Source organism: Cynocephalus volans, chromosome 15 (genome assembly GCF_027409185.1).
Source record: "Cynocephalus volans isolate mCynVol1 chromosome 15, mCynVol1.pri, whole genome shotgun sequence".
Taxonomy (NCBI): domain Eukaryota; kingdom Metazoa; phylum Chordata; class Mammalia; order Dermoptera; family Cynocephalidae; genus Cynocephalus; species Cynocephalus volans.
This window is the reverse complement of record NC_084474.1, coordinates 74,236,487-74,251,427: the sequence shown is the minus strand read 5'-3', so window position 1 is coordinate 74,251,427 and position 14,941 is coordinate 74,236,487. Positions and strand designations below refer to the sequence as shown.

Genomic DNA, 14,941 nt, shown 5'->3' with positions numbered 1-14,941 from the left:
TATATGTCATTTTACATTTTATCTATGAACAAATTCTGACTTTTAAAAATATAATCAAAATGTAAAGCCATTTGCTAAATGGAATTTGAAATTTACTTTTATATATTGTGAATATTAAAGAACTTCAGAAGTGAACTTTATAAAATAATCTTTATTAATATTTTTGCTCAGAATGAAATACTGTTTACCTCAACCATTTCTTTCTCATATATTAGGCAAAATGATAAAATAAAAAACCCCAGTGCTCTGCTTTGCTGATGTCCAAGTTCAGTCTGTGACTCCCTGGCTCAGAACCCCACAATAACTATGTCTTTTTGATCCTTAACCACTCTTTGAAGCCTCTGGAAGCTTCTGTGAGCCACCTGTAATGCATTTCCCTAATCCTTTAAATGAACCATATTGATCTAACTCCACAAAAGTTTCCAGGGATTCTCCAGAAATCAATTCTAGAAATGTGCTTTTCTGTCATTCTCTATCTCCTGCGGATACCCACGCACTTTAAAGACTTTTAAAAATAGACTATAAATGAATTTTACTGCTAAAAAAAAATAATAAATCTATAAACCATTGGAAAACTGGAACATGCACTGTAAAATTAATGGCAAACAGTATCAGTTTGATTCCCAATACTAACAAAGAGGGTACATGAATGGGGGTGTATCCAGGTTGCTTTTGGCATGTGTAATTAAGGTCTATTGGCATTGCCTTGAAGGAAAACATCTAAACTGATCAAATGACTAATTTCCTCAATGCTTTGTGCCCAAAGCAGGAAGTTAATTTATTTTTTTGGAAGAGGGGGAAACACTCTGCCTGTATTTTTGCATTCATTCTTACGAAGCAAGGCTAAATATATTCTCTGGATTATTATCATCCTGATAATGATGCCATCGATTTGACTCACCAAAATGTCTTATAAATAGTTACTGAGATCCACAAGTGAAGGATATCCAGGATCTAGGAAACTACTCTGCTGGAATTTTATGATAAAATACTCGCACTCCCCAGGTCTCTCAAGTACCCCGACCCCCAATCATAATGTCACTGCTTCAAAAAGTTTAATTGTGAAAACAGGTTTTGTTCTGTATGATCTTTTTTTCTGACTCTGGTCCTTGGTAAACTAGCCTCTCCACTATGCTGCAATTCTCTACCCTCGTTAATGGATGATATGGCAAAATTGACATTTCAAGACGTGAAGGGAGAGGACAAATGGAGCATCCTGTGAATCCTATTCTAAGCAGCTTGTGAAGAAGTTCACCAAGTAATGGGGATTAGGAAGGGAATACGGTGCTTGGACCTATGTGGCACATAAATACACGAACTTGAAGGGAAATGCCATATCCAGCCTTAGGTGTCAAGTCAACTCAAAAACAGCTGCAGAGGACAGAACCCATAGCATCTGCTGAACTTCTGGTGGCTCTATCTGGGTTCTGAGTTACACAAGACCAACCAAAAGTCTTGCATTTTGGTCTGTCCTAGAATTAACCAGTGGGCTACCTGTTAGCTCAGTTGGTTAGAGTGCAGCCTTATAACACCAGGGTCATAGGTTCAAATCTCTGTACCGGCCAGCTGCCAAAAAAAGACCTAGAATTAACCAAAAGTCCATAATTTAATTTGACAAATGGATGACTGACTCAAAAGTAGATTTTATTTCAGTCTCTCCTGAAAGGACCTTGTCCTTCTGGTAATCTTTGTTTTTTCCTTCTTGGTCATAAAAATATCATAATATTTACATGGGTAGAGGACATCTGTTGTTTTTGCCTGTCTTGCATCTAATCCCTTTTTGTTTGGATTCATTCCTCCCCACTCTTGGTCTTCACGGTTTGGGGAGGATTGAATACTACACCCTGCCCTGCCCCTGCTTCCCCATCAGATACGGGTGGAAGGCAACCAGGTCCAAAAATCAGTATATTTCATGCCCTTGAACTCAATGATAGATTTAGGAGCATGTGACCCAAACCAGGCCAACATGACTCAGTTATGGGAATTCTGCTAGAACTATTGAGAAAGAGAAGCTCTCTTTTCACCAAGACTGTAAAGTTGGAAGCTGGGAGGACGTAATTCTGGATTTGACTGGGGCCTGTCCCAGAACCTGGCTGAGAATGAAGGTAGAGGAGGGAAGAGCAGAGAGATGGAGCAAGACTTCATCTCGATGACATTGTTTGAACACCCAGATCCAGATGTGCCTGAAGCCAAATACTTTTGGACTTCTCAGTATATTAGCCAATAAATTGAACTTTTTGCTTAAATTCATTTTATCTAGGTTTTTGTGAATATGACTAACAAAACTCAATGATACAGCCTGGCTACTTTATTCACAAAAACCTTGGAAATTTGCAGGTATTGCCTCAGTTATTAGCCTCAAACAAAGTAATTTTAGAGAAATTGAAGTCCAGAGAAGAAAGTTGACCAGCAATTGTAGTTAAAGCAGAGACTTCTCTACTGACTTCATCTTCAGTAAAAGTGCACATGATCAGGCCATGGGAATTATACGAAAGAAAAAACTGGAAAAAAAATTACTCCTTAAATTGTAGGAATTTGGCAGAGGCATTCAGAAATAGGTCATCCTGAGATAAAGCTTATCTCCAACACATTGAGGAATCGGGTCTCATTTCTCCCTAGTATCTCCTTTGACAGAGCTGGAAGGACAGAAGTTTCTGCAGAAGCAACAGAATAGTCAATGGAAGATATTACAGAGACAAAACACCTGGGGCTCTGGGACTCATCTGCCCATGGAAGAACAGGCATCTTACCATGCATCCTTCAAAGGCCATGAATCACAATGTTGACCACACTTCTCGGTAAGACAAAGAAACTCGACCTAACTCTTCCCCACTCCAAAGTAGAAAGACTACTCCTTGATCTAAATTGTGTAAGTTAAAATACCTAAACCCATTCCCTGCTGCCACCCCTGCACTCTCTCCTCCACCAAACATTCCTTTTTGAAGCCATCAGTTACAATCTGTTGCTGTCCAGTTGATAAGCAATACTCAATAAGACAAGTGGATGTATGAGATGCAGGCTGATTTTGCTCACAAATCTCTCAGGTATAAATGTTAATGAGAAGTATATTGAATGACACTTTTGTTCTCTCTTGTTTAATTGAGACTAGAGACCCAGTTGAAAAGGTTTTTGGCAGCCTGAAGATAATACTGAGGAAGTACAAGTTAACTGAAGATAAAAAGTAAATATGGATTCATTTTTTTTTTGCCAGCAAAGATCTTGGCTTCAGACAAACTTGTTGCAGTTTTAGATTATTGGATCAACGTGATCAGACACATCAATCACATCCTCTGATAAAAATTTCAGTGCTGCTTTGAAAATATGCTAAACCACAAGCATTTAATTTTTAAAAATTATGGATGCTACTAATTCCATTGATAAAGCCAGTTTTGATACATCTGTGTGTCGATCTACATAGTTACAATTTTTTGACAGTTTTTTTATTAAAAGATAATTGATTATATATATATTTGCGGGGCACAGAATCAAATATCGATACATGTGTACAATATGTGGTGATCCAATCAGGATAATTAGTATACTCATGTTTACAAAATGTAATCAATCTTTGTGACCTTTAACTAGCTTCTCACCCACCCCTCGCTTCCCCCTTTCCCACTTCTAATAACCACAGTTCTGTTCTTTTTTCTTTGAAAGTTTAGTGTATTATTGTAATTCATTCATTCTTTATTTATTTATTTATTTATTTTCTTTCTCTATTTTACCTCCCACTTTTGAGTGAGGACATACGGTATTTCTCTTTCTGTTCCTGGCTTATTTCACTTAACATAATTTTCTCTAAGTTCATCCATGTTGCTGTGAATGGCAGAATTTCATTCTTTTTTATGGAAGAATAGTATTCCATTGAGTATATATACCACATTTTCCTTATCCAGTCATCTGTCATGGACATTTAGGTTGAGTCCAACTCTTGGCTATTATAAATTGAGCTGTAATAAACATGGGAGTTCAGGCATTCTTTAGACATGATGATTTCAACCCACATACTTACAGCCAACTGATCTTTGACAAAGGCAACAAGAACATACATTGGGGAAAAGACTGTCTCTTCAACAAATGGTGCTGGGAAAACTGGAAATCCATATGTAGAAAAATGAAATTAGACCTGTAACTCTCACCATATACCAAAATCAACTCAAAATGGATTAAAGACTTAAATATAAGACCTGAAACTGTAAAACTACTAAAGGAAAACATAGAGGAAACACTTCAGGATATAGGACTGGGCAAAGACTTTATGAATAGGACCCCAAAAGCACAGGCAACAAAAGAAAAAATAAATAAATGGGACTATATCAAACTAAAAAGCTTCTGCACAGCAAAAGAAACAGCAGAGCTAAGAGACAACCTACAGAATGGGAGAAAATATTTGCAAACTATGCATCCAACAAGGGACTAATATCCGGAACATAACTAATATCCAGAAAGTACTCAAACAACTCAACACTAAGAAAACAAGTATGATCCAATTAAAAATAGGCAAAGGAGCTGAATAGACATTTCTCAAAGGAAGACATACAAATGGCCAACAGACACATGAAAAAATATTCAACATCACTCGGCATCAGGGAAATGCAAATCAAAACCACATGAGATATCATCTCACTCCAGTTATACTGGCTATTATCAAAAAGACAGAGAACAACAAATGCTGGCAAGGATGTGGAGAAAGGGAAACCCTTCTATGCTGTTGGTGGGACTGTAAATTAGTGCAGCCGTTATGGAAAACAGTATGGCGTTTCTTCAGACGACTACAGATAGAACTGCCACATGACCCAGCAAACCCATTGCTGGGTAAATAGTTACAATTTTTCTAAATGGCAATGAATACCCACCGAAGTCCATGTCCCCTCATTTTAACTGATGATATAAATGATGTAAAAATGATATAAAAGGATAAAAGTATTGTGAGATAGTTTGGGAGTGTGGTTATTATACCTAATTTTTTTTTTAACTTAACAAATACCACTAAATGTTACTCTTCTACAAAATGGAAGAAAATATTTGCCAACTATGTTAAACTATATTAAAGTGTGACTTATAAAGATATACAAAACATAACTCCTCCAGACTTAGTAGTTGTTTCTGAAATAGTTGCATATCTTTTCCCTACTTCTGCTTAAGCATCCAGTAAATCATATTTAACATAACCACAAAATTCTTGTGACGTGTTCTGACTTTCTCTTCCTCAATGTTTATTACAGATTAAATACACTCCCATATATCTAGCCAATGTCAGGCTGGAGGGATCCTTATATCCACACAGGGAATCAAGGCAGTAGGGATGCAGCAGGTCTGTTATGACAATATCTTGGCTGGGGTTGGTGGGAATTTCCTCTAGAATGTTTCTCCTACCTGAACTCACATTCTGTAGGGGGCATATTTCCAAAGGCTCTCAGCACTCTCCTAAACTGCTTTCTACTTTATGGATTGGATCGAAAGTGGGATTTCTCGATTTTGAATATAGTTATAGCCAGAAATATGAGCTATTAAGCCTAGTATTATCCAGACCTGAAAAAATAACTTCTGCTTTTTTAAAAAATGGGAAAACTAAAAGCATTTATCCAGAAAAAACAGGCCACATCTTTAACAATTTTACTACCAATTTGAGAAGATAAAAAAAAATCATTTGGCATTCTCTAGTGTCTCCCATAATCCCCACGAAATAACAAGGCTTATCTCTTCTATTGTTTACACAAATCTGATTAAAGTAATTTTCAGTATTTAAATTTATCTAGTGAATATTGTCTGTGCTGATAATGTGAAAAGTGGAATAGCAGACTCTAAAAACTTATTTTGGGGGAGTTAACCTTTTGTTGCTGTTCTCGATATTTTTAATGATGACGAGGTGACATTTTTAGTGTTTCAACTTGGAACAAAGTCCCAAATTGTAGATGTCTTTAAGAACTGTAGTGCTGAAGAACTTGTTCATGATGGCATAGATTCATTATTCCTCTTCTGGAATGAGAGTTTTGTTGTTCTCCACTTATCCCCAAAAGAAAAATAAACATTAAAAAAACTCATGAAATTAAAACCTGATCCCTACAGAGTGAATACCAAATTAAAAACATCATACAATTTTAATGTATTGTTAGTCCTAGCTATTTGGCTGCTACTACCAACAGCATTTAACACTTTTTGGGTGCTTCCTGTGTGCAAAGTACTATTGCAAGTGCTTTACACAAATTATCTCAGCTTAATCCTTGAAGAACCCTCAGAAATCAGCACTATGGTTACACCCAGTAACAGGTGAGGAAAATGGAGGTTTGGAGAGGTTAATTGGCTTAACCAGCGAGTTTGACTCCAGATGCTGAATGATTGACTACCACACAAATTGCATCCTCAAGAAGAGACTCTTGTCTAATGGTACTTGCATGCTGTCTACAGTGATTTGCATAGAACCAAGTACATAAGTGTGTGACAAAAACATACATGATGAGTTGTACTTACCCTGGAGCGATTCTATAACTATCCTGTAGGCTGTAGCATGACGATGCACCTGCCACTGAGCACACAAACTGGTCATTTCAATCTGGATGGCTTGGAGATTGGTCACACCCAAAAACACTATAATGAAACAGAAACGTATCTGCATCACACTGCACACAATGCCACAATGTCCCCAAGCCTGAAATTAACTTGTGGTAAAATTCTCAAAGTTCTATTCAGAGATGGGAAATCCATCAACTCACAGTAAGTTAGTGTACAAAAGATAACTATTTTATGACTTGAGAAAACATGTTGCAGAACATACGTACGATGAGGTCTGATATTAATAAACAAAAAAAAGACTGAATGAAATGGATGGTGAAATTATGGGTGATTTTAATCTTCCCCCTTTATTGACTTGTGTTTTCGAAATATTACACAATAAATATATAATAGTTTTCTAATAAAAAAGTAAGTACACTATGTACTTATCACCAATGAAAGATAGCCATGGCTTAAATAAAAGTGAAGAGCAGCCACGTGTAGGTGTTGGCACACAGGAGCAGTTTCACTAGCACTGGCATTCCAAACATGACTGAATGAGAGAGCACATTTTTAAAAATTTAAAAATCAAAATTTACACACATAACACAAATTATATTAAAATGCATAGATTTCTATTCATCTTAGAACACTGCCATATGCAAAAATGGTTGTTTCGGGAAGCCATAAAAATATTGTTTCTCCAGGACAATAGAGGAGTAAGGCTTTGGTGTTTATCATTTAGATCCAAGCAGAAAAATCAGAAAATTAATATTTACTCTAATGGCCTCTGACTTTTATCTATACCGTTTTTTCTCTTAGTTAACTCATAAAATAAAAATACATTACAATTATTTTTCCAAAATGGTAGAAATAATCTTATCCAATCATATTTTACATCTTTACATCGTTCCTTTTTGTTAGAGAGGGAAGACTTTTTTCCTAAAGCCGATTAAACAACGCTTCTTCCCCCGCAAAAAAAGGAAATCAATAATGATTTGCACAACCACACTAAATTTTTCTAAATGCCTCAAATTAATTCATCTGCCATTCTGTGAGGTTTATTATTATTATTATTATTATTTTGCTTGGGAGAAAGAGAGATAATAAATTATAAGCCCATTTAATTTTTACTTTAAGGACAAAAATTTTTTAAAAACACCACTATCAGTCTTTTAAAATATGTTTGCAATGCTCAACATATTTATTAAGGGACAGAAGAGGGAAGAAACAGAAGAAAAGAGCAGAGACAGAGAAAAGAGAATAGAAAGAGACAAAAAAGAATAGGGAGAGGAGAGAGCAATAAAAAAATCACAGAGACAGAAAAGTAGCACAGACAGAAAAGGTCACCTAGCAAGAAAAATAAAGATAAGTTAGAGAAAGAGAGGAGAGGGTGGGAAAATTCACAGGGGATTCTATGGTGTAACTGAGGAAGGAGTGTGGGGTTGCTATGATACCACAACGGAGCGACATACTTGGAGGTTTTGTCCATGCCCAGGACAGTATCTCTTCAACAGTCAAGTATGAGATCAAACCACAGGATAAAGGTTTCCTGCATCTGTTGAATACTAAGACTGTTTCTTTTGAGATTAAATTTATTCAGTATGTAGCCTTTAAGGTCTCAAGATATTCCATGAAAGAGAATTTAGGAAACTTCCTCTAATGAAAGGAACTTATATGAAACCCAGGGTGACTTCAGGTCTGGTTTAATGTATGCCTCATTCTTGCCTGATACTATTTATTGGATCAATTATTTGATTAGGGATGAGGGTGAGATATAGGCCAAGTGCACAAAGCACAATTATTACAATAATAATAGTGGTTATTCATTGGGTGCTTGCCATATGGTAAGAATTTTATATACATTATCTCTTTAATCTTCACAATCAGCCTGTTCAATGTTTATTATTATCTTTATTTTCAAGTTGAGAAAGATTGGGCTCAGAGAAGTTCAATAATTTTCCCAAGGATGCAGCTAACAAGTAGCAGATTGAAGGCTTATTGCTTTGATTACACCATGACTACCATTCTCAAGAGTGGGGCATATCCTCTTGATAACACTCAGGATTATTTTAATTAGCACACAGCCAAATCATTTTGATTCTGGTCATTTATGTATTACCTTTAATGCGTATTGAAAATTCTGATCTTCTGTGTAGGGTGATTATAAGGATTTTGAAACATATTTATGTCAAGAACTATAAGCTGATTTAAAGAAATATATTAAACAGATGGTGTGGAGGTTTAACAAATTTCAGAAATATGGAACATGCCCCGCTGGAGTTTGGAAAAAGCTGCATTATTGCTATTGGTGTCTGGGAGTGGTACGTGCCCAGGAGAAGTCACAGAGGTTAGCAGACAGCATGAAAACCCTTGAAAGAGTAGAGAAGGAAGTCCTTAGAGTGGGTGGCATGTACTTTTGATCAATGCATGGCTGGATGGATGTTGTGTGTGTGGGGGGGGGGAGAGAGTAGGGTGATGTCTTTGAAAAAAGAAACCTTCCCCCTGGTCCAACTTTGGCTGGCACTGGCTGTGTCAGGCTACGGGCTGTTTGGGAATTTTCACCTAATTTCAAAAATGCCAACAAAGACTTTCCAGAAGGAAATCTTATCTGCAATCATCAAGTCGATTTGAAAGCCAGGTGCTGACATCCCACCTTCCAACCAGGACTCTGAACCACCCGGAGCAAAGAGCATCCCTTTCTTTCTACAGAATATCATCTAGAAAGGGCAACGCTGAGGAAAAGGAAAACTAACCACCAAATTAAAACAGGGGTTGGGTTACAAATGGCAGTGAAAACAAGGTAGTAAAACCCCGCGTGGGCTGGGGGGACTGGACATCACTCTTACGTGTTTTCACCACGCCCGTCAGAGCGTCGCTGAAGCCTGAGGCCTGGGAGGCAAACACTTTCACGTTGTAGTCCATTCCGCTGAGCAGGTTTGTGATCAGGATGGTGTTGATGTCGGCTCCCACAAAGGTTTCCAGGGTTGGGCCAGGAACTAAAGGAGAAAGAGCGCATGTTTCAATTACAACACACTATGGACAAATGGGAGCTCTCTCGGAGCACACGGTACACACCCACGGCTTCTCAGTTGCCCGGGATTATGCAACAAGCAAACAGCAGGTTTGAATCTAGTCTCGTGTACACACCTGACCACCATGCTGGAGGTTATTCCTAGGGACTTAGTCCTTTTCCCAAAGATAGTTTCTCTCCTCATGCTTATTCAAAGAAGTTGGTCAACTTTGCAATCCACCATTCACCATATTGGGAGCTACTATGTTTTATTTTTTTTTTTTATTTATTTTTTATTTTTTTTATTTTTTTTCCGTGACCGGCGCTCAGCCAGGGAGTGCACCGCTCATCCTTATATAGGATCTGAACCCGCGGGGCGGGAGCGTCGCCGCGCTGCTAGCGCAGCACGCTACCGAGTGCGCCACGGGCTCAGCCCTACTATGTTTTAACAGGCAGTCAAGGCACATGTCCAGTGGGAGAAATCATTCTCAATTCTCAGACACCCAACTTTGTCCTCAGCAGGCATGCAACTGGCAGTAGCAACAAACTGTGTCACAGATACCAGGCTGTACCTTGTCATGTGGGAGACCAACATGAATGTTACCACTATGATTCTATGTACTCTTTTTAGGATTTTTAATACCAGACAGATGATGCTCTTATTCCAAGGCCCTTGATCAACTGGCTTTTTGGGGCCTCCACATCTTCACCTCTGTTTCAACCCAGTGGGATCTTTGTTTAAACATTAAAAACATTCTTTGCTAAGTTCTATACAAATTTATTTAGCTCCTGCCTGTTCCCATATGTGCTCATTTTTTAAAAGCTCTGAGTTAGTAAAAAGTTCCTAAAACACTCATCACTTTCCTCCAGAAGCCCCATTCCAACAATACATTTATGCATTTCTGCACATATATGTTATCTCAGTAGTTTCCTATGCCCCAAACATGCAATGCAAATGACCATGTACAATTCTCTCATTCAGCCTAGAAAAGGATTTCTCAACCTCAGCCCTATTGACATTTTGGACTGGATAATGCTTTATTCTGGGATGGCAGAGTACTGTAAACTATAGGATCTTTAGCACTACTAATGGGATGCAAGTCCCCACACTCCCCAGTTGTGACAATCAAAAATGCCTTCGTTGGGGGGGAAAATCACACCAATTGAGAACCACTGACCTAAAACAAAACTATGTGTGCTAAGAAAACCTGATGAATATTTGTAAAATGATCCAAAGAACAAATTTGGCAAGGCTGTCTTGCAAATTATCACAAAACAAAGAGACAAAAAAATTGGTGTTGGGTCCCAATGAATCAGTGTGGAGCAGGCTAGTGCATCCATGGTCCGTTCTTGCTAATTTATTCTCATGATTCGTAAAGATGTTTGTCTGGAGACATTGGAGGTGGGGGTATTGTGGTTGTATGGCCCAGAAGACAATTGTATCCAGATAATGGGACACAACAGAAATGACTGAAAACAAATGAGGGGGCAAGAGCAGCATCTCAGATGACAGATTGAGACTACCGAAGTTTTGGACGGCAGAAAGCAGTTTTTTAATGGTCCAAAGAAAGTTTTAAAAATTTTCCTGCCAAATTAAGAAAAATAATTGGAGAACTCCTTTCTGCTGAACAACAAGAGTACTGAAGGCCCAGGTCTAGAAAACTGAGAAGATTCTTATCACATCTATTTCACTCTTCAGTGTAAACTTGCATGTGTGTGCTAAGTGGAGGGAGATGAGATTGTAAGAGGTACTGGTGCACGTGGTCTCCTCTTCACAGGCGTATGGAGCAAGGGCACAATCGCCCCCTATTTGGGTCACTCTTCTGCCTTCAAGATACAGTAATGTGGGAGGTAGAGGAGAGAGGGTTCCCTTACTGAGGTAGTTAGGAGGCTGGTGGAAAAGCGTTATAAAACTACTTTGATGAGTTTTATACTTCAATATAGTTCCCAAAATGAGGAGACTGAGAAGATGGTAAATGGAATTTTTCCAACTAATCCACAAAGCAAAAGGTAGAAGAGAAAGTCCTGATTAGAGATTGCGAATGTTTAGAGCTTACGTATCCACTGAGCCATAAAGCTTCCTATTCCTGTAGTCAGGGTTTCCTAGGCTGGTTCTTTATCTAGGGTGTGATTAGGTCAGGTGTCTACCAAATATATATTCTACTCAATGACAGCCCCATTAGTTTTCTATGTGAGTCATAGCTTTACCATACTGATGATTTCTACCCTAACACTGGCCATATTAGAGAAGCTTTAAAAAAAGAAAAAAAAATAAATAAAGGTAAGAGGCTCTTCTTCTCTCTTTAAAAGATAAAACCAAACATATATTAAAAGTCAGAACAAAACTATTTATCTTAAAAGACATTTTAGACCCCTACTCATGGTACCAATACTTTTTAAAAAGACAATGGAATTATACCTTGCTATAAAAAAGAATGAAATACTACCATTCACAGCAACATGGATGGACTTAGAAAAAATTATATTAAGTGAAACAAGTCAGGCACACAAAGAGAAATACCACATGTTCTCACTTATTTGTGGGAGCTAAAAATAAATAAATAAATACACAAACAATGGGGGGCAGGGGAAGAAGACACAAGAATCACAATTTCTTGAACTCGTTAAGACAAGTGAAGAGATATGATGTTGATGGGGGGTGGAAGGAGGGAGGAATCAGTAAAAGGACCTGAAAATCAACTGCACTGTATGTTGATAATATAAAATAAAAACAAAATAAAATAAAAAGCATTACTTACCACTGACGGGTTTGTAGACAATCCTATAGCCCTTTACAGGGGAAGATGGTGGATCCCACGTGATACGCAACCGGTTATACCATTCTTCTGAAACACGCAAGTTTTGAGGACCAGAGGATGGCACTAAGCAGGAAAGAAAAGAAAGAAAAGGGATTCAGAGTAGTTTCCTTCTTTATGATCTACACTGTTTTCAATAAAATCTAAGATATCTTCCTACAAGGCTAAAAAATATTTACAAGTGACAGTGCACTAGAGCAGACTCCTTTGGGAGTCTGGTTGTTTTAAATATCAAATACGTGGAAAGTAATTGCTCTTGTGACAAAGCACTTTTATCTGAAATTCAGATGTTCATTCAATGTCATTTTAGTTCCATTTTCTACAGATAATTTGAAATAAAATCTAACTAAATAGTGTTCACTAAAAATTTCTGTCTCCATGCCACTCCATTCCACTATCAAAGTGTATGCAAACAGCAATAGTTTGGGTGATGCTCACACAGTGTTAATGAGGATTATTCTCATAGGTAAAGATGCTGCTGATTTTTTTTTTTGCTTTCATCTTAATATTGCCTATATTGTCTGAAGTTTTACATTATCGTTTATCAATTTTCTATCAAAACATTAAAGTCATTTATATGGAGGTCATTTGTAAACTATTATGCATATTGACAGATATTATCATTATCATTTTGTTGTTGATAGAATTTAGTTGTGTTGACCATTGCTTGAAATAAGTAGACCATCCACTAACACTTTGAAATAGTTTTACTATATAGAGATTGTTACACGTAATGGCATTTCTGTAATGGGATATAGTCATATTTCCGTAGTAATAGTCTTTACATATTCTTTACTTGTGTTGGGTGAATACTGCTTGATTTCCTGTTGAATTGTTTAAGTCTGTGGTTTTCAAACATTTATTTAGCAGCAAAATACCGAAATATGCTAGAAATTCCAATGTATAGATGAAATTAAGATCAAATAAAGATGCCAATGCACTGGTGAAAGTGAAGAGCTTGGAACTCTTCTAGAGCTCTGCTGCCCCTCTTTCCCTCTCTCCTGCTGCTTGACCCCCGAGGTGATAACCACAGCAACTCCAAGGGCTCACAATACTCTGGGTGATCTTTAGCAAAGTGCGCAGGCTTGCTGAGAGTTTGGGTGGAGACACACCTAGGTTGGGCATGGGGAGGACAGAGAGATGCCAGCATGGTAAAAAGAGTAGATAATACCCACTTGCTCAGGTGACCAGAACCAGGACACTGGGATGCAGAATTTTAATGACTTGAACAGACTTAGTTGAAAAATCCACACTCAGGTGCCTACATACAGAATTCAGCCCTTGACACCAGTCTGCACTGAGTCACATGTGACTATTCAGTAATTATGATGGATTAAAAATGGTCATAGATTTTATGACACTCCTTCCATTGAAAGGAGGAAGCTATGAACTCTCTCTTTGAATTGAGGTGGGTTCTATGACTACCTTGACCAATAGACTATAGTAGAAGTGACACTCTACTAGTTCCAGGTGTAACCCTGAACTATCCCAGAAGTTTCCACTTTCTGCCTCTTGGAACTCTTGGTCATAAAGTCCTGAGCCACCATTTAAGAAACATAACGACTCTGCTGGGAAGACCACATGGAGAGCTCTGAGACTAACAGAGAGAAAGACTCAACTGAGTCAATTTTCTAGCCATTCCCACCAAGATGCCAGGCATGTGAGTAAGGTGGTCTTGTACCTTGCACACCAACCCAGCCTCCTGGTAAACACCACAAGGTAATGCTAATCAATACCACATGGAGCTGAATAACTTCCCAGCAAGCCCTGCCTGATTTTCAGACCCACACAATGTGAGATATGATAAAATGTTCACTGTGTTAAACCATCAAGTTCTAGGGTAGTGTTTATGCAACTATAGACAATCATTAACAGTAATGAAGACAACCAAAACTTTGTAGGGCTTTAACCAAGGGTTTTCATGCATACATCTCATTTGAAGATCATGGTCAATTCATTTCAATCAAACACTTTATGTGACCTCCTTTGTGCCACACAGTGCTGTAAGAGCTTGACACGCAGAGGTGAACAGTACAGATGAGGTTCCAGGCTATCATGATGCTTGCCTTCCAGGGATGGGAGACAGACAATGAGAAAATACAGGAGTAAACGAGAAAATACCAGGTGGTAAAGAGTGCCATGACATGATCAAAAACAACCAAAATAAACAGGAAAATATCATAGAGAGAGGGAGCTACTTTGCGTGGAATGCTCAGAAAAGGCTGAGGAGGTGACACTGAGATGAGACCAGAATGACAAGAAAAAGCCAGACATGTAAACATCTGGGAAAGGCTATTTCCTATGGAAGGAATAGCTAGGGCCTAGGCCCTAGGGCAGGAACAATCTTAAAGAATCCAGTGAAGAGCGGGAAAGGAAGAATGGCTGGGAGAGTTATTAGGAGGTAAGATCAAAGAAATCAGCAGGGTCCAGGTCATATAGGTTTTGTAGGGCCTTGGGAAGGGTGTTGAATTTTATCCTGAGTACAATGGGAACCATTGGGATGCTTGAAATAGGGGCATGACAGGAGATGAATTATATTTTAAAAGGCTCCACAGGCTTCTGGGAGGAGAATAAAGGATAGCAAGAGTGGCAGCAGGAAGACCCGACAGGAGGCACTCAT

General features: G+C 38.1%; 1 protein-coding gene across 2 annotated transcripts in view; it reads right to left on the bottom strand.

Moving 5' to 3' along the window:
• Positions 1-14,941, bottom strand: part of COL14A1 (collagen type XIV alpha 1 chain) — a 213,435-nt gene that overhangs the window by 99,313 nt on the left and 99,181 nt on the right. For both annotated transcript variants that reach the window (XM_063079077.1, XM_063079078.1), the window contains exons 21-23: positions 12,265-12,387; positions 9,342-9,491; positions 6,472-6,588 (exon numbers count right to left, since the gene is read on the bottom strand). In XM_063079077.1, the coding sequence (XP_062935147.1) occupies positions 6,472-6,588; positions 9,342-9,491; positions 12,265-12,387 (390 nt within the window). The remainder of the gene's footprint in view (positions 1-6,471; positions 6,589-9,341; positions 9,492-12,264; positions 12,388-14,941) is intronic.